This window comes from Dryobates pubescens, chromosome 11 (assembly GCF_014839835.1).
Source record: "Dryobates pubescens isolate bDryPub1 chromosome 11, bDryPub1.pri, whole genome shotgun sequence".
NCBI lineage: Eukaryota > Metazoa > Chordata > Aves > Piciformes > Picidae > Dryobates > Dryobates pubescens.
In genome coordinates, this window is record NC_071622.1 from 13,372,320 (window position 1) to 13,396,340 (window position 24,021).

Here is a 24,021-nt window from a genome sequence, read left to right on the forward strand (position 1 = left end):
TTTGTTTGAGGAAAATCCAAAAGAGAGTCACTGAGGCTGTTGCTTTGGTATTCCTTCTGGGTGTGAGCCTTGCCATGTATTGGAATGATACTGAAAAGAATATATTATTTTATTTTAATCAAGTGCATTTTATTTTCTTTTTAGTATGCCAGCATAGAAAATGCTCAGAAGGCAACCACCCAAAATGAAAAGCTTGCCTATTTATTCTACATGTGTTCTCTCTTTATTTCCCTTTCAGACAAAAAGGAACTTTCTGGCAGTGCCCTTGATGAGCCTTTGGATCAGTCACCTCCTGCTAAGACTCTCTAGGCTGTGGGCACTTCATTGTGGTACAATTACTGCAGGTACCTCGGGGGAAGACAAGTGAAGGAATATAAATTCCTGCTTTGAATGAAGCTACCCTGACCACTTCATATGGTTTTTAGTTTGTATAGTATCCACAGAAGTGATTGGATTCTGACTGCTTTTATAAGGCCAGCTGCCTGGACTCATTACCCATTTTAGTGCTCTAAATCCCCAATTCCTTTTCGGGAGAGTTGTGTTACTGAAGTTTGATAAAGGAACTGACACAGCTGGTGATGCTTCAGGGCTGCTAGGGGAAAACCAAGTGGAATTCCCTTTTAGGTATGGTGGAGAGCAGAGTTCAGGGGACTTTGTGGTCTGTGTTTTCCCCACCTTTTTTGTAGAACTTGTTGGGCCTGGTCTTGCCTGGCTCGAGCTCACTGTGTAAATGAGAGGAAGTGGCATAAGTGAAGCTTGACTTTGATCAGTTGGACTTTCAGAAGTGGTGGGTGTTAGTGGAGGTAACATAAGATTGCTGCTTGGACAGCTTGGGCTTAATTTTACTTGCTTTTCTGTGCTTGAGAACAAAGCCTGCTAGGAAAGCTGTGCATCTGTAGAACTCGTATTGCCCTCTTCCAGAGGCAGCATGGTTCATGCAGAACTGGAAGTTGTATGCTGTGTGCTTTGAATTGAAGCAGAACTGAAGAATGTACTTTGAGCTGCTATGGGAGCAATGTTAAAATAGTTCCCTGTAGTTTAGTGGTACGTGAGGAGTTTAGGGCAGAAGTCTTCTGAGAGGTGGCTCAGAGGACTGGGAGAGTTCAGCCCTGAGAAAAGGAGGCTGAGGGGAGATCGCCTCACTACAATTCCCTGAAAGGAGGTTGGAATGAAGTGGGGGCCATTAGGGCCTATAACAAGTTATAGGATGAGAGGAACTGGCTTCAGGTTGCCTCAGGAAGGGTTTAGATTTGCTCTTAGGAACAATTTCTTTCCCAAAAGTGTTGTCAAGGCCTGGCACAGGCTGCCTAGGGTAGTGATGGAGTCTTCATCCCTGGAAGGATTGAAAAGTTGTGTAGATGTGGTGCTGAGGGACACGGTTTAGTGGTGACCTGGCAGTGTTTGGGTAACAGTTGGTCTTGATGATCTTAAAGATCTCTTCAGCCAAAATGTTTCTATGGTTGGAATTCCAAGTCAGGTAGCAGTAAGGATTAGAAAAGTTTATGAAGGTCCACATTTTTGCCTTCAGGAGAGAAGTGATGGCTCAGAGTGTGCATGTAAGGCTTTGGGTTTACAAGTGGCCATTGTACAAAGACAGAAGCTCTGCTGGGAGCGCTGTTGGGAGGAATTGCCTTGCAGTGGAAGGGCCTTAGGTTGGCATTCAAAAAAACCTGGACTATCACTTAGCAATAGAGTAGGTAACCAGGGAGTTTGTGTGGTCTTTTCAGTAAGAGTTTAAGCAAACTTCTCTTAATGTAAAAGTGTAAATGTGACTATATGATCTTTTGGTGTTCCTTTCAACCTCTCAATGTGATCCCCATGTTTGTGGGGTTTCCTTTCTGTAGTGTTTAGCAGTTGGAGGGGAACAACTTGCTTTATTTTTCTTCTTAGGATAAAACTCAGAAAACAAAAAATTTTCCATCTTGTTTTGCTAAAGCCAGTGGTTCATTCTGGGCTAAACAGTGTCAGAGGTCCCTGACTTCCAGCAGAACTGGACTCCACATACAGCCAGGTTCTGAAGAGAAGAAATGTTTCCTTTGCCATCTGGGTGTACTTAAATTCGAATGTGTATTATGCCTTTAGAACTTCAAAAGAAAGTCCTGACCACGGTCTCTTAAAGGTTTGAAACTTTTCAAGTATTGAATAAACTTGAAGACTGAAATGCTAAGTCCAACTGGGCAAGGGTGGTTGGAGCTGATGGTCTTAGAGAAACAATTCTAGGATTCTGTGATTCTGAGGAGGTGCTGAAGAATATTCTTGAAATGATAAAATGATAGGCAAGTTGTACCAAGTTAGTTGGCAGGCAACATATTTTTGCACTGGAGTGAGTGATTACAATGCAAATTCAGTATGAGGAGGTGCAGGAAATTATAGGAACAAAAAGGTGTGTTAAAAAGATGTTTGACAAGGAGCCATTTGCAGAGTCAGAATCTCTTGCTGCTATCAGTGAGCTCTGATTTGTGCCCGCTAGGAGTCTCTGAGCCCCAGTAAAGGCTCTCTAGTGATTCCTGCTCAAAGAACAGACAATGCTTCTGTTCTTCGCTGTGAAGGTGCTGGAGTTCTGGAGCAGGCTGCCCAGAGAGGTTGTGGAGTCTCCTCCTCTGGAGAGATTCCAAACCTGCCTGGTTGTGTTCCTGTGCAACCTGAGCTAGGTGAACCTGCTTTAGCAAGGGGATTGGACTGGGTGATCTCCACAGGTCCCTTCCAATCCCCCACCATGGCGCTGCTATCGTGTCACCAATGCAGAAGGGGTTTGGTACCCATGCTGCCCTCTCTCATCCTGGCTTAGCCATGGTTGATAAAGCTGGTTTATTTCAAAGTTGGTTTTAAATGGAAGTGAGAAACAGCATGTTGTTGTTAGACTTGCTTCATTAATCCCTTTGGTCTCAAGGAAGTATTGAAATTAATATATATATACATACACATGTGTGTGTGTGTATATATATATGTAATGTTTAGGGACAATCTTGTTGCAATCATAGAATCATTTTGGTTGGAAGAGACCTTGTAAGATCACTGAGTCCAACCATTCTCTAACTCTACCAAGGCTGGTGCTAAACTATGTCCCTCAGCACCACATCTCTGCCTCGTTTAAACACCTCCATGGATGGTGGTGGTGTTGCAAGCTTGTTAAATAAAAAAAGACAGTTTGCTTTCCTGTTAGAGAAGAGTTTGGCCCTGAAGGCTTTTGTTCTGTGAGCCCATGAGTCCTGTCTTCCAAAAAGTATGTTCTAAAAGAAATCTTTCTGGTAAAAGTTCAGCCCCAGCCGTATTCCTAGGGCTATACACTTAGGGAGCATCTGTCAGTGGTTGTCCTGATGGAAGGGCTGAGGCTCTCTTTGTCTAAATTCTCCAGGCAACTTTATGGAAAGAAAGCCTTTATGGTGGTGCTATGTGTATTTCCCCCTTTAAAGATTAGTACTTGCCGTAGTTCTGCACAAGTAATTTTGAGAGAAGTGATTCTTGGCCTTTTAAAAGGCAGAGGCTTTTTGCCTGGAGGAGGATTTTCAGCTCGTTTTTGCCAGAGCAGTGCTGCTTTTCCTGCTTGGGCTGAGCCTCTCAGTAGGATTCCTGGCTTTGGCAACACAGATCATGATCTCGGCTCGAAGACATGTTTGCACAACTGGCAAGTGTTCAAAGTGTGAGCCAAACTCTGTTAACTTGGCTGGTCACTCTGAAAAGAGACCTGAGCACCTGAGCAAGTCAGCTTTTCCTTCTGAGCAGCAGCATTTCCAGCTGCCAAGTCACAGCACTGCAGGATCAGCTCAGTTTTGTGCTTGACTAGACTTGCAGGGCAGCATCGCAGTGGCTTCCGAGGCGCAGCACTTGGATTGCCATCCTTCATCAGCTTTTCTAAGCTGGGAGGGGAGAAGATCTGCTCTTTCCTATCCTTTAGATGCAGTGGTGGGGAGGGCTTTGCTGTCCTTACCTCCATGTGGATGAGGCAGACCCGTTTCTTGGGCTTTCAGCTTTCTGGTGACACAGTATATATATTTTAACTTTTTTGTCTGTCAGCAATATTGGATTATCTTTTCTTCATAGAATGGCTTAGCTTGGAAGGGACCTTAGAGATCATCTGCTTTAACCTGGCTGCCATGAACAGGGACACCTCTCAGACTTGGCTGCTCAGGGCCTCATGCAACCTGGCCTTGAACACCCCCAGGGAGGAGGCATCCACATCCTCCCTGGGCAGCCTATTCTAGAGTCTTTGAGTGTTTGATGTTATTAGGAGTTGAAAACAAAATTCATTGACACCTTGAAAGAAATAAACTAGAAGTTATCTTAAATAGATGAAATTAGTAAAGCAGGTGAGGGATGCAGAGATTTATTTCTTGCACTTCTTAACTTCAAGTAAAGGTGCATCCCATTGCTTCTTGAACAGTGGTGATTATGGTGTAGATAATTCTTGCATTTAATAAAGAGAACTTTTGTAAAGGGACTTGCAAATATACATCTTCTAGTGAGGCATTGGCACTACTTTATCTTTTAATCCTGATGTGGATCTCAAAACCTTCCCTATAATTTGCAGCCAGTGAGTAAAACCCAGAACAACCTGAAAAACCAATTTTTACAGTTACCACAACTTCACTTTGGCAAGAAAGAGAATATGCTTAGTTCTGAAGCTGCTTTAGGGATTAGGTGGTGCTTTCGCCTAGCTCTTCCTTCTTTCCCAAGCTAGCATTTGACTTTCATGTAATCACAGATGACTTTCATCTAGTTTTTCTGCTGAGGGAGGCAGGTGGAGATGGGCATTTCATACTCTAGGAGGATTCCATGTCTGGTTTGGAAAGCTTGCTCTCTGCAAGTATATGTAAACATTTGAATGTAGCAAAAGCAAAGGGATGTGTTCCACCAAAACCCAGCCAGACCAGGCAGACTTGTGTCCCTTCTGCCTCTCTCTGCCTTATGTTCATTCTTTGTTGGCCAGATGGGCCAGCAGTGGTCCTTGAAGTTTTATGGACTGCTGAAACAGTGCCTAAGTGTAGTATCTTGATGGCTGCTCCATCCAGCCATCGATGACTGTTCATAAATAGTTATTTAATGAGCATTGTGTCCTGATGTTCCTTTATTTGAGAAACTTTTTGCCGGCCTCTACCTGCAGTGGAGATTGGCAGAGGATGTTCAGCAAAGGAGTGGTAGTTGGCCACAGAATCATAGAATGCTTTAGATTGGAAGGCATCTTTGAAAACCGTGTAGTTCAGCCCCTCTGCAGACAGCAGGGATGTCTGCAACTAGAGCAGGTTGCTCAGACAACCTGAACTGGAATGTTTCCAGGGATAGGGCATCTGCCACCTCTGGGCAACCTGGATCGGTGTCTTATCACTCTCGGTGTAAAGCTTAGAATGCTGCCAGGTAAAGCTTAGAAAGTCATGTAAGCAGGTTGTGGTTGGTAATTTTTCTTTTTTCTGGAAGGGACTTGAGCTAAGCAGGAAAAAGTAATGAAAGGGAAGTGTTCATGGTAAGAATGAGGAGAATTCCTATCACAGTAGCTCAGATCTGTACTGCATGGGGTAAAGTATAGCAGTGTAGGTTGCAGGCAGCCTCTACAGACGTGGCCTCACTTCATCTGCACACTGTTGCATGAATGCCCCGTGGCAGAATTCAATTATTTTGATCGGTCTGTTTCTAATTTATTGTTTTATTACTTTCTTGCAGGCAGGCAGAAGTCCTGAAGGCTGACATGACAGGTAATTGCCTTTATTATACAGTTGATCTAGCTGCTAATACTTAATTCCGGGGTTTGTTTCCTGTTCCTTATGCTTATCATTCCTTGGAATTCTCTGGGAAGTGTGTCACATGATGTTAAAGGTTTGTCCTCCTCCTCCTAAATAGCCTTTTAACAGCTGTGTCCCCTTCTCCTGTATCTAAAAACAGAGGTGTTTTTAAAGTTGACTTTGGTTGTGTTAAAGCACTTGGAGATGGAGATCACCCCCCTTCTCCTCTCCCATTGTATTCTCCATTTGGGGATTAGACTCCTGTCCAGGCTAGCTTCTGTCAAGGACCCTCTGTTGTTTGTCTTAGTAAGGATCTGGATGGTCTTGAGAAACATGGGTGGTGGAAATGTTGATCTGACCACTGTTATGTGTAATGGAAGTGCAGCCTGTAGATGCTATAAAAAGCTACAGGCTATGTTTTGAGCTCTGTGTGTTTATGGCAAATGGAAATGGTTTATATTAATGTATCAGCCACATAGTGCAAGCAGCTTATATAATGAACTTCAGCCTTGCTTACCACCTTATTGTACATGTAGCAGGTTGGTGTAGTCCCCATAGGAACATTACAGCTGCCTGGATCCATCTGACCCAGTAGGAGCAGCTACACCATTAGCAGAATGCGTTCCCTGGAGTGAGGCCCATCCCTTGTGCTCCCACACCCCCAGCTCAGGTCATAGAATCATAGAATTTAAGATGGAGTCCAACCATTATCTAATTCCAAGGGTGGTGCTAAAACATGTCCATCCACAGCGTATCTCTGTGTCTTTTAAACACCTCCAGGGATGGGGATTCAACCACCTCATGGGAGAGCCTGTTCCAGTGTTTGAGAACCCTTTCAGGGAAGAAGTTTCTTCTAATGTCCAACCCAAACAACCCCTGGCACAACTTGAGGCCATTTCCTCTTGTCCTGTCACTTGTTCCTTGGCACAAGGGACTAATCCCCACCTAGCTCCATCTTCCTTTCATAAAGTTGTAGTGAGCCACAAGGTCTCCCCTCAGCTTCCATTTCTCCAACTGTAGTTCCCTTGGCTTCTCTCACCTTGATCCGTGGGCCTCTGCTTGTGTTTTCCCTATTCCCTGCCCATCTAAGAAGGGGAGTGATAGAGTGGTTTTAGTGGGCATGTGGCCCCCAGCCAGGGCCAAGCCACCACAGCTCCTCATAAGACCTGTTGCTGGTTTTACAAAGTGTGGGAAATCAGACTGTTTAACTCAGGGTGGCAGGGAGCAGTATTTGCATTTATGCTTAGTGGCTCCCAAGGAGTCAGGAAGTGCTAACCGTGCAGTTGTACTTGCCTGCAGTGTTCTCCTAAATACTGACAGGGTTTGCTCTGGGGACTGTCCTGCTAAGCATCCCTTGATGGACTTGATTATTTTTCCTACGTTCATCCAGTGCCAAGAAATTCTGGTGCTTAATGAGTTAGCCCCAGCCTTGGTAAAGTTAGATAATGGTTGAACTCAATGATCACAAAGGCCTTTGCCAACCAAAATGATTCTATGATTCTAGGACTTGTGGAGAATCGTTTTCTATCTGCTTTGTTGTTTTTAACTTGCCAGCAGCAGCGTAATTGTGCTCATGTCTAGTTCTGGTCTTCTCCTGACTGATCAGTGACCAGTTAATCCCCAGTCCCTGTGTAGTTCTTGCATAACATTTTTCTGATGAATCTGTGATGAAAACAGCTTTTTGATGTTGGATCATGGAATCAGAGTGGTTCGGGTTGGAAGGAAGCTTAGACATCATCTAGTTCCAACCTCCCCGCCATGAGCAAGAGCACTTCCTACTGGACCAGGTTGCTCAAGGACCCATCTAACCTCGCTTTGAATGCTTCCAGGCTTGGAACCTCTACAGCTTCTCTGGGCAAGCTGTTCCAGTGTCTCCCCACCCTCATGGGAAAAATTTTCTCCCGATGTCTAATCTAAATTGAGCTGCTTCCAGTTTGAAGCTGTTACCCCTCATCATGTCACTACCTGCCTTTCTAAAAAGTTCCTCTCCAGCTCTCCTGTAGCATGCCCCCTTCAAATACCAGAAGGCTGCAGTAATATTTTACACTGTGCTATGTTCTCTCTATTGGTGGGGGAGTGAAAAGTGAGTTGGAATAATTCCCTAAGTCTGTGTATTACTAAAGCTGTTGTCTTTGTTCTTCTGTTGTTCAGATTCGAAGCTGGGTCCAGCAGAAGTCTGGACATCCAGACAGGCTCTACAGGACTTATATCAGAAAATGCTAGTGACCGATTTGGAATATGCTTTAGATAAAAAGGTGGAGCAGGACCTGTAAGTACCTCAATAATCTTGTATGTATATGTGTCATCTGGGCTGAAGAGCAGGAAAACCTGAGACTTTCAGAAGACCAATTATATCCTGTGAAATGGGTGTCATCTTTCCTTTAAAATGAGAGCTGTGCATGGTGGATGCACTGCAGAGTTGATGAAAAGCATTCAGTGTGTTAGCATTTTACCTCTGGCTGCTGTGTCCTTCAGGGGTGGGTTTTGGTGAGCCATATGGAAGGGAGGGAGGGAAAAAACCATGGCTTTTCTTGTGCTCTAATGGGAGGGCTGAAGTTTGGATTTTATAGAAAGGAGAAAACTTGCCCCATGTAATCATTTGGAACTTTGAGCAAGGTCTAGCAGGAACTGATTAGCTGCCCAAGACCCTCACTTTAAGACCCTCACTTTAAACACTCTGAGGTAGAGGGCTGGGCAGAAGGAGGAGTGTGAGGAGACAACTTTTCAACATGAGCCATGAACACCTCGGTATCGGTGGAAGATCCTGATGGGTTTTCTCCATACCTGGAGTCCCTTCTCTGTTATTTAAGATACACACATGAATTGGAACAGATTTCATTAAGAGAAGCATGTGGCTCTCACAGCACTCTGAGGGAAGCAAGATGTCCTGTCTATGCCTCCAGAAGCTGAATGTTTTTTGAACTGGAATTTTTATACCCTACATTTTATTTTCAGAAGAGAGAGCTATGCATCTTAAAACAAAATAAATTCATGCAGATACTAATGCTGTTAGTGTTAACTGTGGTGTATGAGGATCCAGCTCCCTAGTTCAGAGAGGTGAGGAAAGGTGGCGCCTCTCTGCTGAACATAATTTCTTGTCTTGAGTGCTGCCTGACTTTGTATGTTCATTTCCCTGTCTGAATCCATGTAATAAAATAGTTCTTTCCTGTTGCTTGTGCCATCTGCCAAAGGTGCTTCCAAAGTAAGAAAGCAAATGTTTCTTTTGTTTTCAGTTGGAACCATGCCTTTAAAAACCAGATCACGACGCTGCAGGGTCAGGCGAAAAATAGAGCAAATCCAAATCGAAGCGAAGTTCAGGCGAACCTCTCTCTGTTCTTAGAGGCAGCTAGTGGCTTCTACACACAGGTGAGTGGCAAAATGTATGTTGGCTGTGGGATACTTGGGTAGTCTGGAAGCAAATGTGCTTCAGCTTTAAGATTAAGAGCTCCTGTGCTGTGCCATCAGCTGCTTGTGAGAGGTGAGCTCCAATGTTATAGCAGCCTGTAGTCTCATTGAGGAAGTGTGTTAGGGTCAGAGAGTAGGTAAACTCTCTTTCCATAGCATAGGAAACTAATTGCTATGTTGGATTCATAGATTCATTCATTTATAGTTTGGTAGAATGGTTTAGGTTGGAAAGGACCTTAAAGATCATCTAGCTGCAACCCTCTTGCCATAGGCAGGGACACCTTCCACTAGACCAGGTTGCTCAAGGCTTCATCTAACCTGGCCTTGAACAGCTCCAGGGAGGGGGCATCCACGACCTCCCTGGGCAGCCTGTTCCAGTGTTTCATCACCCTCACTAAAGAATTTTTCTAATCTCTGGTCTAAATCTGCTCTCCTCAAGATTCAATCCATTTCCTCTCATCCTATCTCTCACTGCTTTGGGTAAGATCAAAGGTCTGTTTGGCCCCATATTTTGTCTCTTACAGAAAGTAGTCTGCTGTGACTGCTCAGGGCAACATGAAGCAGCAGAGAAGTGTAGAATGATACTTCCCTGCTCTTAGTCTCTTGCTTTCTGGCTGTACATTTGTAGCCTTCTTGAGCTAGTTTTTATCTGAATCACCTGGCTATCAGGAGGTCTAGTCTTCCTTGACTCTGCAGTCTTCCTTAACACCATTTACTCTGGTCTCTGCACTGATGGTGAAGAATTCTGTATTTTAATTGTAATGTCTGAGTGTAACAGCACCACACACAAAAAAGCCCAAGCCCAACAAACTTGCATCTAAGTAAGGTAGTTGGCCCCAAGAGAATTATGTAGCATTTACAACATAAAGTAGTTTGTGTTGGAAGAAACCTTTAAAGGTCACCTAATACAACCCCTCTGCAATGAGCAGGGATGTCTGCAACTAGAGCAGGCTGCTCACAGCTCTGAACAATCTGACCTGCAATGCTTCCAGGGATTGGGCATCTACCACCTCTCTGTGGCAGTGTCTGAGACCTGTACCCATGTCTCGCCACCCCCAGTGTAAACAAATTTCTTCCTTCCATCCATTCTGAATCTTCCTCTTTAAGTTTCAAACCATCATCCCTTGTCCTGTCACAACAGGCCCTGTGAAAAAGCCTGTACTAGCTGTCTGATTGGCCCCTGTAAGTACTGAAAGGCCACAAGAGTGTTTTCCTGGGTCCTTCTCTTCTCCAGACTGAACATCTGCAGCATGCCCTCAGAGAAGAGGGCTTCCATCCCTCCCATCATTGCTGTGGTGTCCTGTGGCACCACTCAGGAGCAGAGGGACAGAATCCCCTCCTTTCACCTGCTGCCCACACTGTTGGGGATCAGCCCAGAACATGGTTAGGTCTGAGCTGCAAGCACACAGTACCAGCTCATGTCCATTATCCCCAAATCCTTCTCCACAGGGCTGCTCTCAATCTTTCCCCAGGTTTACAAGCACACCTTCAGTCTTAATTCTGTATTTTTGTCAACAATTATTTAGGATTGCTCAGTTCAGTTGTAGGAACTTTTCCCCTTAAGAAAAAGTGTATTGTTGAGTGCTCCTGAGGTAAGGACCTTTTGCAAGGTTTTCAGTTAATTGCAAAAGAGATGTGATTCCTAGTCATGTGTTTATGCCTTACTTGTAGATGATGAACAATAAGAATCAGTGTGTGATAATGGCCTTAATAAAGATAACTTGCCTTTCTTTCCTTTTCCCCCCTTGTTAGCTGTATGCTTCAGCAGCATTGTCACTGTTGAATCCTCTCTTTCAAGTAGTGCTCTAAACTTTCTCTCATGGCTAGCCTGCACCATGCTTGGGTTACCAGATGTGTCCAGTTCTGGGCCCCTCAGTTTAAGAAGGACATCGAGACACTTGAACGTGTCCAGAGAAGGGCAACAAGGCTGGTGAGAGGCCTTGAGCACAGCCCTGTGAGGAGAGGCTGAGGGAGCTGGGATTGTTTAGCCTGGAGAAGGATCAGGGGTGACCTCATTGCCCTCTACAACTACCTGAAAGGTGGTTGTAGACAGGAGGGGGTTGGTCTCTTCTCCCAGGCAACCAGTACCAGAACGAGGGGACACATTCTCAAGCTGTGCCAGGGGAGGTTTAGACTCGAGGTGAGGAAAAGGTTCTTCACCGAGCGAGTCATTCGTCATTGGAATGGGCTGCCCAGGGAGGTGGTGGAGTCACCGTCCCTGGAGGTGTTCAAGGGGAGATTGGACGTGGCACTTGGTGCCATGGTCTAGTTGTGGGGTCTGTTGGGACAGGTTGGACTTGATGATCCTTGGGGTCTCTTCCAACCTTTGTGATACTGTGATAGTAGGTCATTCTTACTCTATCAGTTCCTGAGTTGATTCTGAACATCTGCAAGACAACCTCAGGTTCTTTTCCAGAACCTGTGTGGTTATCTTTTTTTTTTTTTCTCCCTCTGGTACTGTCTTTTGGAAAGTTTTATATTTGAAGCAGACGGTTTGACAGGCCATGACATGGTTGCCAAGTGTTTTCTACTGTCTTTACTGTTTGACATGCAAAAGCCTCATTCTCCCCTGCAGTGTGTCAGGGAATTTTGCTCTTTTTGTGTATGACACCCCAGACTGAGTTGTCTTTCTCTGTTCACTGTGATGTTAATTGTCCCATTTTCAGTCTCTAAAGATTTCGCTCAGGCAAGATTCCTGTTCTGTAACTGCGAGGCCTGCGTAAGTGACACCTTTGAAAGAGAGCAAGAATTCTCCTAATGCAGTGTGTTGGAAGATGTCAAGTTGCTCTCTTTTATCCAGCTTTCATCCATGAGATCCCTCTCGTTTGGGGATTTCTATCTGGTGTATAAAAGACAGCAAAAAGGGAGGGAGGTGTAACACAAAGCACCTTCTGCAGCAAGCAGAAGCACCTCATCGCGTGTTTAGCGTTTGGCAGAGCTTGCATCTCTAAGTCTGGGTGTTCTGTATGCCTGTATCTGGATGTGGAACTGCAGGTCTGATATATTTGGAGAATGAGAATGTTCCCAGCTGGGAGAAATTCTGTCAGTTCTTACTTGCATTTTTACCCCTGGAACGCAGTGAAACACATCCTTTCCATGCTGCATGGTTACTTCAGAAGAACTAACTACAAAATCACAGCATATCCTTGGTTAAAGGGACCTTCAAGATCATCTAGGCCAGCCTTTGCCCCAGCACTGCAAAGTCACCACTAGAACGTGTCTCTAGAACATAATTAGAACAGGAAATTTCAGGTTTTCCTTCAATCAGCTTTTGAGATATTTGGTGAAGTAGCTGATGCCCCCTTTTTTGGATGAGTCACTCTTTCAGCACAAACATTTACTGACAACTCAGGCACCAAGCTGCTGGCCACTATTGCCTTATGTCGCTGACAAATTTGGGTTTGTTCTGGCTTCTCTCTAAAGTTTAAGGCCAGGTAGTGCTTTTTCTTACTTCTAGCAAACTGCTTTGGAAAAGAATGGTATTCTTTTCCATTTTTTTCAAAGAATGGTGCCACTTCCTCAGAAGGAAAAAAATACTTTGCTCTGGGGTGTCCTATTTTAAAAACAAACAGCCAAACAATCCCCTCCCCCTCCGCCCCAAAAACACCCAACACACAAAACAAACAAACAAAATCAAACACCAAAAGACCTCCAGAAAATGCAACAAAATTTGCAGATGTCTGACAGTCAGTCTCCACTGATGCATCCCAGGGAGTGTGTGGATGCCATCTCCCTGAAAGTGTTCAAGACCAGGATGGATGAGACCAGGAGCAACCTGGTCTAGTGGGACGTATCCCTGCCCATGGCAGGGTACTTAGAACTAGCTGTTCTTTAAGGTCCCATCCAACCCAAACTATTCCATGAATCTATAATAATTTATGTATCCTAGCAATTGAGTTGCTTATGAGTTTGGGATGCAGAGCTCCTTCATACCAAAGTAAAACTCACTTTTGTGGTTCTGAGCAAAATAATTTGGCATGAATCATGATGACTTCCATATGGAGAATGTGACAGAGATGTGAAGCCATGCCTGGAGTACTGTGTCTAGTTCTATCTCTCTTGAAGTGAGGAGCCCAAGGAACTGCTGGAAAGAGTCCAGCAGAGGCTATGAAGATGCTGAGGAGACTGGAGCACCTCTGTGAGGAGGAAAGGCTGAGACACGTCAGGCAGCAAGAGCCAAAGGGTGGGGACTGGGAGGCTGGGGCTGGGTTCTTTACAGTGGTACCTGGTGCAGGGCACAAACTGAAACCTGGGAGGTTCCATCTGAACAGGAGGAGAAAATTCTTTGCTGTGGGGTTGCTGGAGCTGCCTAGAGAGGGTTCTCTCCCTCTCTGGAGAGATTCCAACCCAACCTGGACAATGTGATCCAGGGCAACCTGCTGTGGATACCCCTGCTTTAGCAAGGAGGTTGGACTGGATGATCTCCAGAGGTCCCTTCCAACCCCTCACCATGCTGGGATTCTGCATAACCTGGATTTGTTCACTTCAAAGTTGTTAGCTAATCCATTCCTCCCAGTGATGCTGTTTTGTCTATTGTTTAAGTGCTTTTCTGCTTCTCTCACTGCTGCTAAGCTGGACCTGTTTTTCTAGTTATTACAGGAATTGTGCACAGTTTTTAATGTTGACTTGCCATGTCGTGTGAAGTCTTCCCAACTGGGAATCATTAGCAATAAACAGACGCACACCAGCGCCATAGTGAAGCCGCAGTCTAGCTCCTGCTCATACATCTGCCAGCACTGCCTTGTCCATCTTGGAGATATTGGTGAGTTTGGGGAGAAAAAAGAGGTTGGGCATTGACTTCAGCCTTCACAAAAAGGGATCTGTGCATACCGTGGACAACTGCTAGATGAGTAGTCATTAGCTGAGTGAAATGTTGGAGTGGGTCCAGAGGAGGCTGGAGAACCTCTTCTGTGGGGACAGGCTGGGAGAGTTGGGGACAGTTCTGCCTGGAGAAGAGAAAACTCTGGAGACCTTACAGCAGCCAAAGGGGGCTACAAGAAAGCCAGTAAAGGACTTTTTACAAGGGCTTGTAGTGATAGGATGAGAGGGAATGGATTGGTGCTTGAAGAGGGCAGATGTAGACTGGAGATGAGGAAGAAATTCTTTACAGTTGGTGTGGTGAGTCCCTAGAACAGGTTTCCCAGGGAGGTCATGAATGCCCCCTCCCTGGAGGTATTCAGGGCCAGGTTGTCTTAAGGCCTTGAGCACCCTGGTCTAGTGGAAGGTGTCCCTGCCTATGTTGGGGGGGTTAGAGCTAGATAATCTTCAAGGTTCTTTCTAACCCAGACCACTCACTGATGTTTCTGTGATTGTATATTTGGTGATTGCTGCAGGGAGGAAGGTCTGGCAAATAATGCTGTTGGACTTACCGTGTTACACGTTAACGTGTGGAGACAGTTAATCACTAGCTTTCTAGTGATTTACTAGAATCTGCCTTCTAGCATACTAATCATGTTGTAGCTCATAGGCATAGTGACATGTTCACACCAGTAACTTACAAAATCTTGTTGCATCAGGTTGGTGTACTTCTCCATTTGACAACACTGCTTGAAAACCTTAGAATCATAGAATCATTTTGGTTAGAAAAGACCTTTAAGATCATTGAATCCAACCATTATCTAACTCCACTTAAATACAAAGGCAACAGGTAGAAATCCATCCTTCCATAAACATGATTTCCTTTTACATGAATTTCAACAGGTTTATTTCCTTGTTGATTAGAGTAGAACTATGTCCTCTATAAAGTTCTCTTTTAACAGGTGTCTGCAACTGCTTTTAGAACAACCTAAAAGTAGGTCTAATTGATGATTGGCAAAAATATTTGTAGGTCTCCATGTGATGTTATTGGCACAGCATCTTTCTAAATTTCTGGAGAGAAGGAGGCTGAGGGGAGATCTTCTGATGCTTTACAACTTCCTGAAAGGAGGTTGGAGCCAGGTCGGGGTCAGTCTCTTCTCCCTAGTAAAAAGTGATAGGACAAGAGGAAATGGCCTCAAGTTACACCAGGGGAAGTTTAGGTTGGATGTTAGAAGAAACTTCTTTACTAAAAGGGTTCTCAAAGGCAAACAGGCTCTCCAGGGAGGTGGTTGAATCCCCATCCCTGGACGTGTTTAAAAGAGGCAGAGATGTGGTGCTGAGGGACATGGGTTAGCATCAAAATCGGTAGGGTTAGAGAGTGGTTGGACTTGATGATCTTATTTCTTTCAACAACCAATTCTGTGATTCTGTAAGAGCTGATAAGCAGTGGCAAAGCAGAGGCAAAACAACCGCCTCAAAATTAAATGTAGAATAGTAAACCTCTCTCCAGGTTAGCTGGGTTTTACTAAGGGAAGTTCAGGAGAGTTGAGTTTCATTCCTCAACTTCTTTTTTGTTGTTGTTTTCTTAGCTCGCTACAGGAATCAGACCAGCCAGGCAGAGTCTTACTACAGACACGCAGCTCAGCTTGTCCCTTCTAATGGTGAGTCTGGGATACCTTTAGGTTTATGATTCCAAAGGAAGATTTGAGGTATTGCTTTTCTTGTGTGGCACTTGGAAACTTGGGATTCTATGTAAACCTCTCTCCCCAAGTACCCCAAACAATGGTGCAACAAAGCCTGGCTCATCAGTAAATCATTTAAATAGTAACTATTTGCCTGGTCTATGTCTATGTTGAAGATTTAGGAGTGAAGAAGGTCATGCACAGCTTCACTCAAGGCTTCACTGTTGCTGTATTAATTATACTAGTTTAGATTTGTATGTTACCAAGTACAATTAATGAAGGACACCCCCCCCCCCCCCCACCAGTGTGGGGTTTTTTTGTGTGGTTTTATTCACATGCCAGTTTATAAAGTCTAGTAGTTAAAATTGTAAATTTAGTAGCCCTAATGCTAATGAAGGGCTTCTTTATTTAGTTCAGGAGCCTTGCTGTTAGCTGTTGGCTTACAGTGGTTTAAAATGGGGGGGATGGTGAGAGAAGATTAAATAATTTTTGAGCCAGGCTTCTGAAACCAGGAATTCAACTTTTTTTTATTCTAACAGAAAAATATTTCATATTCTAACTGTAAAATTTTTACTCTTTAGGCAAAACAGATGAACATTTGTTGACAATTAGATTTGCCTCATGAGGTGAATTATGTCCAGATAGATGAAGATAAAATATGTTGGTGATGAAAGCCTGGTTTTGACAGTATCTTCTTATTTGGTCTGAAATCTTCTGCCATATTTGTTGTTTGGTTTTCAAGTATATGTGTAAAAAGAAACCCCAAACCAAACACAAAAGCCCACACCCCTCATCCACCACCCTGCCAAAAAATGCTGCACCACAAATTCAGAAGCTTTTTCATGTGAGTGGTATTGATACCAGGCTGGAGAAGAATGGCCAGCAGATGAATCTGAACCTGGTTTATTGAAGCATTTATGACCTTGTGCTCCTTTTTCAAATGACCATGCTTTATTCTATGACAACTTGTTGGACAACTTGTCTTTTTCTCCCTTAGGTCAGCCTTATAATCAGTTGGCTATTCTAGCTTCCTCCAAAGGAGACCACTTGACCACAATTTTCTACTACTGCAGAAGCATTGCTGTGAAGTTTCCTTTCCCAGCTGCCTCCACTAACCTACAAAAAGCACTTTCTAAAGCACTGGAAAGGTAAGACAAGCAAACTGATTTCTGCTCTCATGAAATGGAAGAGATTTCTTCCAACTGTAGCTGCCTTGTCAGAAGTAATTCATATTTGGTAGTAGAAACAGATATTCCTGGACCTAGTGGTATCTTGGGCTGAGAAGGCAAATGGTCTTCTGGGGTGCATTCAGAAGAGTATGTCCAGCAGCAGATCAAGGGAGGTTCTCCTCCCCCTCTACCTTCCCCTACTGAGGCCACATCTGGAGCAGTGTGTCTAGTTCTAGCATCCCCAGTTCAAGAGAGACAGGAAACTACTGGAGAGAGCCCAGCAGAGGCTACAAAGATGCTGAGGGGCCTGGAGCATCTCTGTGAGGAGGAAAGGCCAAGACACGTTGGGAAGTTTAGCCTGGAGAAGAGCAGCCTGAGACAGGATCTGATCGATGCTGATCAATGTCTAAAGGGTGGAGGTCAAAAGAATGGGGCCAGACTCTTTTCAGTGGTACCCAGTGACTGGACAAGGGGCAGTGGGCACAAACTGTAACTCAGGAGGTTCCATCTGAACAGGAGGAGAAACGTCTTTGCTGTGAGGGTGCTGGAGCAGGCTGGCCAGAGAGGCTATGGGCTTGTCTCCTTTGGAGAGATTCCAAACCCACCTGGACACTGTGATCCCGGGCAACCTGCTGTGAGTGACTCTGCTTTAGCAGGGGGTTGGACTAGATAATCTCCAGAGGTCCCTTCCAACTCCCATGCTGGGATTCTCTGACCCATGTCCAGTCAGAGCCTCCTTACACAAAGAATAGTTTGTGTCTGGCATGCTCCTGAGTGTGAATGGTGAATGTAGGAAATAAGCATACTGTGCAAGCAGCTTTGCATGGATGTTCCTTCTTCCTCAATCTCCATAGACAAGGCCTGTAATGTTATGTGCAGCTGTGTCCCATTCCAGAGACTGACGCTGGGTATTTCTGTTCTGACTGTAGTCGTGATGAGGTGAAGACTCGATGGAGCGTGTCTGACTTCATCAAGGCATTCATTAAATTCCATGGCCATGTGTACCTGAGTAAGAGCTTGGAGAAGCTGAGCCCTCTTCGAGAAAAGCTGGAGGAACAGTTCAAGGTTAGTTCTAACAAGACAGCAATTAGTGTATTGAGAAGGATATTTTTAGCAGCTGGGTTCTGAAATTAGAGTTCCATAATAACTTCTGGACATGCTAAAATGCAGGAAGTTCCAGCAGGCAGTTATGGGTAGCTTAACACTGGGTGTTCTGTTGACTTCCCATTTGATGTGTGCTGTGTATTGGTGAAGATAAAGATAAATCAGTGATTATAGTTGATGTTCTGGACTTTAACCTGGCTGATTCTGAGATGCCTGCGAGAAGCACTTGATTCATCTGGGAAGCCTTGGCTCAGTTGCTGAAGGAACTTTGAGAGCTTCATTTTTTTGATGGTGTTCATTCACTCCCTCTGGTTATTCAGGCTGCTTTTCATCTCCCTCAGACAACCAGCCTTTCCTGTCAGTGGTTTGCCTTTAAAAACAGTGTTCCAGTACAGCTTTAACCTGTGTGTAGACTGCAGCTATTCAGAACACCTTTCCTCTGGAAAATCCAGTTGTACCCATTAATTATGATGCCAGCTCATGAAGTTGGACAATATAGCAAAGATTGAGACAAAGAGAATTTTGTAAGGCATTTAGACAAGGTAGAACAACATCAAAGTGAACATTACCTCAAGTACTGTTCTGGTGTCGCCATCAGAAGGACATGGAACTGTTGGAGCAAGTCCAGAGGAGGGCCACAAAGGTGATCCAGAGGCTGGAGCACCTTTGCTATGAGGATAAGCTGAAGAAGCTGGGATTGTTCATCCTAGAGAAGAGACGACTCGGGGCAGGGAACACCTTATAGCTGCCTTCCAGTACCTGAAGGGATCCTACAGGAAGGCTGGAAAGGGACTTTTCCCAAGGGTGTCCAGCAATAGGACAAAGGGAAATGTTTTGAAGCTGAGGCAGAATAGATTTAGACTGGATCTTAGGAATAACTTCTGCAGTACAAGGGTGGTGAGACTCTGGAACAGGTTGGGCGGGGAGGTTGTGGATGTCTTCTCTCTGGAGGCCAGGTTGGATGTGACCTTGAGCAGCCAAGTCTAGTTGAGAGGTGTCCCTACTGGGACATTGGAGTAGATGATCTCCAAGGTCCCTTCCAACCTGAGCCATTCTGTGATTCCATTAACTGTTAGGTGCCTTTTGCAAACTGCTCTGCTTCAGCAGCATCATTTGTGATCTGTGTTTGGACTCAGTCTTAGAGGTCTTCTGCAACCAAAATAATTCTGTGATTCTATAAATGAGCAGGTAGTGTGGATATGTACAACAGAGCAAATATAGATGCTTTTTCCAAAGTAAGAGAGGAGGAGGTGATACTAGCCATCTAAAGAATTACAGATGTTCTTTCCTTGCCACTTTGCACTGAATTGAGCTGCTAGAGCTTGGTTCAAACATTCTTTAGAATAAAACAAATGCCAACTAATCTAACCCTACAAGTTTTGAATTGAGTTTTGAATGGGAGTTGCTTGAACCCTGGGAGGTAGAGATGCTGTTTCCAAAATTAAGTAATTGCATCTCTCTGTGCATGATGTTGGCTGTTGAATGGCTACTGCTTCTTCCACATTCTTTACTCAACAATTATGGGCATTACTCAGCCATGGGGAACAGTCTTTTTCTTCTGAACTGGTCCACAGTGTTGAGAGAGCTAATTGAGCCCTGCTTTGTTGCTTAGATGACTTTTTTGTTTATATATGCAACGTAAGAGGTAATTTACCAAGAGAGCAACACTTCTGACTTCGGTGGGTTGAATGTGGATGTGAAATTGGCTGTATGGTGGATAATCATTGGTGGATAATTCAAACTTTGTGGTTGATTTTTACCTCTGAATGAGGAGAGTCATCACAGGGTAAGGAGTGTTCAGCCAGGCCTATGATTCTACTGCTGACAGCTCTGCCAATTCAGGCTGTGGAGTGCTTCATGCTCTTAAATGAAAATCAGCATTGGACATGAAGCTCACACCTGCTCCCGATGCTTATGCTGGTTATTCCACTTCTCTTCAGGCAACAGGCAGGGAGGCAAGTTGATTGTGTAAAGGATATCTCCTTTTCTTCACAATGCTCAAAAAAAAAAGTTTCTTTTTCTGTTCAGAGAAAGGAGTCTTGCAGCATAGTTGGGGCTGTCCAGTTTGGAAAAAAGAAGGCTCATGGGAGACCTTAGGGTGGCCTTCCAGTACCTGAACAGGCCTACAAGAACACTGAGGAGGGACTTCTTACAGGGGCTTGTAGTGACAGGATGAGAGGGAATGGACTGAAGCTGGAAGAGGGCAGATTTAGCCTGGAAAAAATTCTTTACAGTGGGGGTGGTGAAACACTGGAACATGTTCCCCAGGGAGGTCATGGATGCCCCGTTCGTGGAGGTGTTCAAGGCCAGACTGGATAAGCCCTTGAGCAACCTGCTCTACTGGAAGGTGTCCCTGCCCAAGGCAGAGAGCTTGGAACTAGGTGACCTGTAAGGTCCTGTCCAACCTAAACCATTCTATGATCTATTATTTACTGAGATGCATTTGTAAATAGCTTATGCTGGTTTAGTCTACCGTGGCATCCCATGACCCCTGGAGTCAGGCGTGGAGTTAGTCTTTAATACATAACCATGCAGTCATTAGATTTGCCTGGGGTGGTTATTTGAAGTGTCACCTTCTCCATGCTGTTTCTTCCAGAGGCTGGAAACGGCCACGGCTGTGCGTGCCTCTGATTCTTGCAGTTGCACTGCAGTGCTGTCATTGTTCATTAAAGCTGTGTTTGCTCTGCAAGAGAGCCATATCCAAGGCGGGGGGCTGATTGTTGTGTGCATGTGTTGATGTATGAGCAAAAACTTGGGCTTAAAAGAAGAAATCTACCCACGTTCTCCTGGGAAGCCCATTGCTGCGCTCACAGGGATGACCTGAACATAAAATCTGGAATGAATATTGCCTTAAGGCAGAAGCATTAGACAAACAGTGAAGTAGCAGCTACTAAACCTTCCCAGCCTTTGCTTTACCCTATAAAAACAAATCCTTTGTGCCTGTGTGTCTATTGCAGAGGTTGTTATTCCAGAAGGCCTTCAATTCTCAGCAGTTAGTCCATATTACTGTTATCAATCTGTTCCAACTGCATCACCTGCGAGACTTCAGCAACGAAACAGAGCAGCACAGCTACAGCCAGGATGAGCAGCTCTGCTGGACACAATTATTGGCTCTCTTCAGTGAGTAGGAAAACTAATTGATTTTTGTGTTTCTCTTTTGGCTTTATATAGAATCCATCAAGTAATTCTGCTGTCGGTATCTAGCTTAATGGTTGTGTGAGGTAAGTGATGAGAACAGGCATTGTGGGAGGAAGTTAAGAGAGAAGGTAAGGGGCATGGTTTAGCACCAGCTTTGACAGAGTTAGATAATAGTTGGACTTGATCTTAGAGGTCTTTTCCAACCAAAACAAATCTATGATTCTGTAAGATGGTCCCACAGGATCATTTATCTAGCAGTGCTAACACTGGATTGATGGGTCCTGGACTTACTCCTTTTGAATCACAGACTGGTTTGGGTTGGATGGGACCTTAAAGATATCTAGTTCCAACCCCCTGGCATGGGCAGGGACACCTCCGGCTAGACCAGGTTGCTCAAAGCTCCATCCAACCTGGCTCTGAACACTTCCAGGCTTGGAGCCTCTACAGCTCCTCTGGGCAGCCTGTTCCAGTGCCTCACCACCCTCATAGGGAAGAATTTCTTCCTAATGTCTAATCTAAATCGAGCTTCTTTCAGTTTGAAGCCATTGTCCCATGTCCTGTCACTCCATGCCTCTGTAAAAAGTCCCTCTCCAGCTCTTCTGTAGCCCCCTTTAAATCCTGGAAGGCTGCTCTAGGGTCTCCCTTCAGCCTTCTCTTGTCCAGACTGAACTCTATAGTCTCTCAGGCTGTCTTTATAACAGAGGTGCTCCGGCCCTCTGATCATCTTTGTGGCTTCCACTGCACCTGCTCTTAAGAGTTCCATATTCTTCTTGCGTTGGGAACTCCAGAGCTGGACACAGGACTTGAGGTGGGGTCTCACCAGAGCAGAGGATACTTGCCTTGTACCTAGTGTGACACTAACAGTCACTCAAGCTCCCACTGCCTGCAGTTCCTAGTATGTAGGAAAGCCTTACAGAACTCAGCATATTTTTCCTGTTTTCTGGAAGAATGTTTTAACCTGGGTTCCAAGTAGTACCCACCTTGTCAATGGGTGGTACTGCATATGAGGGGCTGCTCTTCAGCTGGCCACAGTGTGCTTTGAGTTGCTTTGAATTGAGCCAGTTCTGATTCAATAGAACTGAAGTTGCAGCTGACTGAACTAGAACCTCAGCTGTTCTGGTGCCCTTGAGAATATCAATTAGGAGATAAGTGGGAGTGCAAAGCATTTTACACTCTAGCTGCATAATGATTTGCCTAACCTGATCCAGCCCATGGTAAGCTTGGGCTTGTTCATAAACACTTAAATTTCTGAACAGCTGAATTTCTCCAGATTCCAGCCTGGAGTTAATTCTTGAAAGCACCATGGTCACACTGGTGTAATCAGTGTTTCACAGCATGTGTGTCCTAACAGGTCTGAGCTGGCTGCTGGCCTACAGAGCTAACTGCAGTGGATTTGTGTGCCTGCTGACCTAGGAAAGTGGGTACAATGCAGATAGATAGTTGGGTTGATAATTTCTAGTAAATGCTGAATGAATGTGGCTTGTCTCACCGGATTTTATTCATTTACCAAAGTGATTTCCCCTACGTTGGTCAGTTTTAAGACTCTGCTTGACAGGGTGCTGGGTCTTCTCATTTTAACTGCACTATCACCAAGAAAGGTTGGACCAGATGATCCCTGGGGTCCCTTCCAACCTGGCATTCTATATTTACCATGACACTTCAAATGGAAAGGGGGAGAAACACACCAAGGTTCTGCTTTATGGCTGAAAACTTTATTGAAAAAAACAAACCACCAGAACACACAAACCCCCAAACAACAACAAAATAACCCCCTTAATCTCTCAAAATCCACCAGCAGATCAGAAACTGGGTTGCTTTGTTCTAAAGAACTAGCTATTAAAAATAGAGGTGTCTGGGTGCAGTGTGTTTGGTTAGGTTGTTTGGTCAAACTTTCCAGTGTCATTTGCTCATCATTTGGGTTTGTTGTTTGTTTGTTTGTTTCCTGCTCTGTCCCTAGTGTCCTTTCTTGGAGTTCTGTGCAAGTGTCCTTTACAAAATGACTACCAGGAGGACTCTGGGGCTGCATATCCTCTTCCAGCTGTGAAAGTTTCAATGGACTGGCTGAAACTTCGGCCCAGTGTTTTCCAGGAGGCAGTGGTGGATGAAAGACGGTAGTGAGTGTTCATCTTGCTTTTGATCCATTTGAGTGCATGAAGTAATAACTGATGATTCCAACAGAGTAATGGGAAAAGTAACCATATAATGCATTATTAGACATCAAAATGACTGAGAATGTGATGTGCTTAAAAAGTAGTCTTGGGGGCTACCTGAAACAAATTCAGTGTTTTAATTTCACAGTATCACCAAGGTTGGAAGAGACCTCAAAGATCATCGAGTCCAACCTGTCACCACAGACCTCAGGACTAGACCATGGCACCATGTGCCACGTCCAATCCCCTCTTGAACCCCTCCAGGGACGGTGACTCCACCACCTCCCTGGCAGCCCATTCCAATGGCAAATTTGCTTTAGGTTTGTGTGTAACTTCAGTGTGGTTTTTTTTTTTCATGAGGGTCATCTACGTTATAATGTCTGACTTTAGCCTAACTACTGAGTGTACCCTTCCTCTCATGTACTGATTTCTCAGATTTCTTGAGGTAGGTGGCAGGAGAACATTTGACTTCATTTCATGCATTAAGCCATCTCTTGGGCAGTGCTGGAATCCAGTTTTCCTGGCTCATCCTCTAAGAATAAAATTGAGTTTTGTAGAATGTATTTTAAATGCCAGCACAGGCATTATTATTCTGGCCTGTTGCTCTGGTTTTTCACTTCTGCCTCTAATCTCATAAATTTAGGCTTAAATAGTTGAAAAGTCATCAACATTTTTCATAGCCTGTTAACCTTTCCTGAATTATGGCAACTCTGCTAGTAAAGTGTTGCTGACCTGTAAGATGTTTTTGCAGATCAGAGTGACTGTTACTGACACAGTTGGGCAAGTATTTTTCCTAGGATGGCCACTTTAAGGAACACAGTGTGAAACAGCCTGCTTAGCTGAACTTGTGCCATGTGCCACA

The 24,021-nt window shown here is 44.6% G+C and overlaps 1 protein-coding gene across 3 annotated transcripts in view; it reads left to right on the forward strand.

Moving 5' to 3' along the window:
* Positions 1-24,021, forward strand: part of SMG7 (SMG7 nonsense mediated mRNA decay factor) — a 66,400-nt gene that overhangs the window by 20,494 nt on the left and 21,885 nt on the right. For 2 of the 3 annotated variants that reach the window (XM_054165643.1, XM_054165645.1), the window contains exons 2-10: positions 5,656-5,687; positions 7,866-7,983; positions 8,948-9,080; positions 13,710-13,881; positions 15,506-15,577; positions 16,596-16,746; positions 17,697-17,832; positions 20,829-20,991; positions 22,967-23,123. In XM_054165643.1, the coding sequence (XP_054021618.1) occupies positions 5,656-5,687; positions 7,866-7,983; positions 8,948-9,080; positions 13,710-13,881; positions 15,506-15,577; positions 16,596-16,746; positions 17,697-17,832; positions 20,829-20,991; positions 22,967-23,123 (1,134 nt within the window). The remainder of the gene's footprint in view (positions 1-5,655; positions 5,688-7,865; positions 7,984-8,947; positions 9,081-13,709; positions 13,882-15,505; positions 15,578-16,595; positions 16,747-17,696; positions 17,833-20,828; positions 20,992-22,966; positions 23,124-24,021) is intronic. The other variant, XM_054165644.1, reaches the window with a different exon arrangement.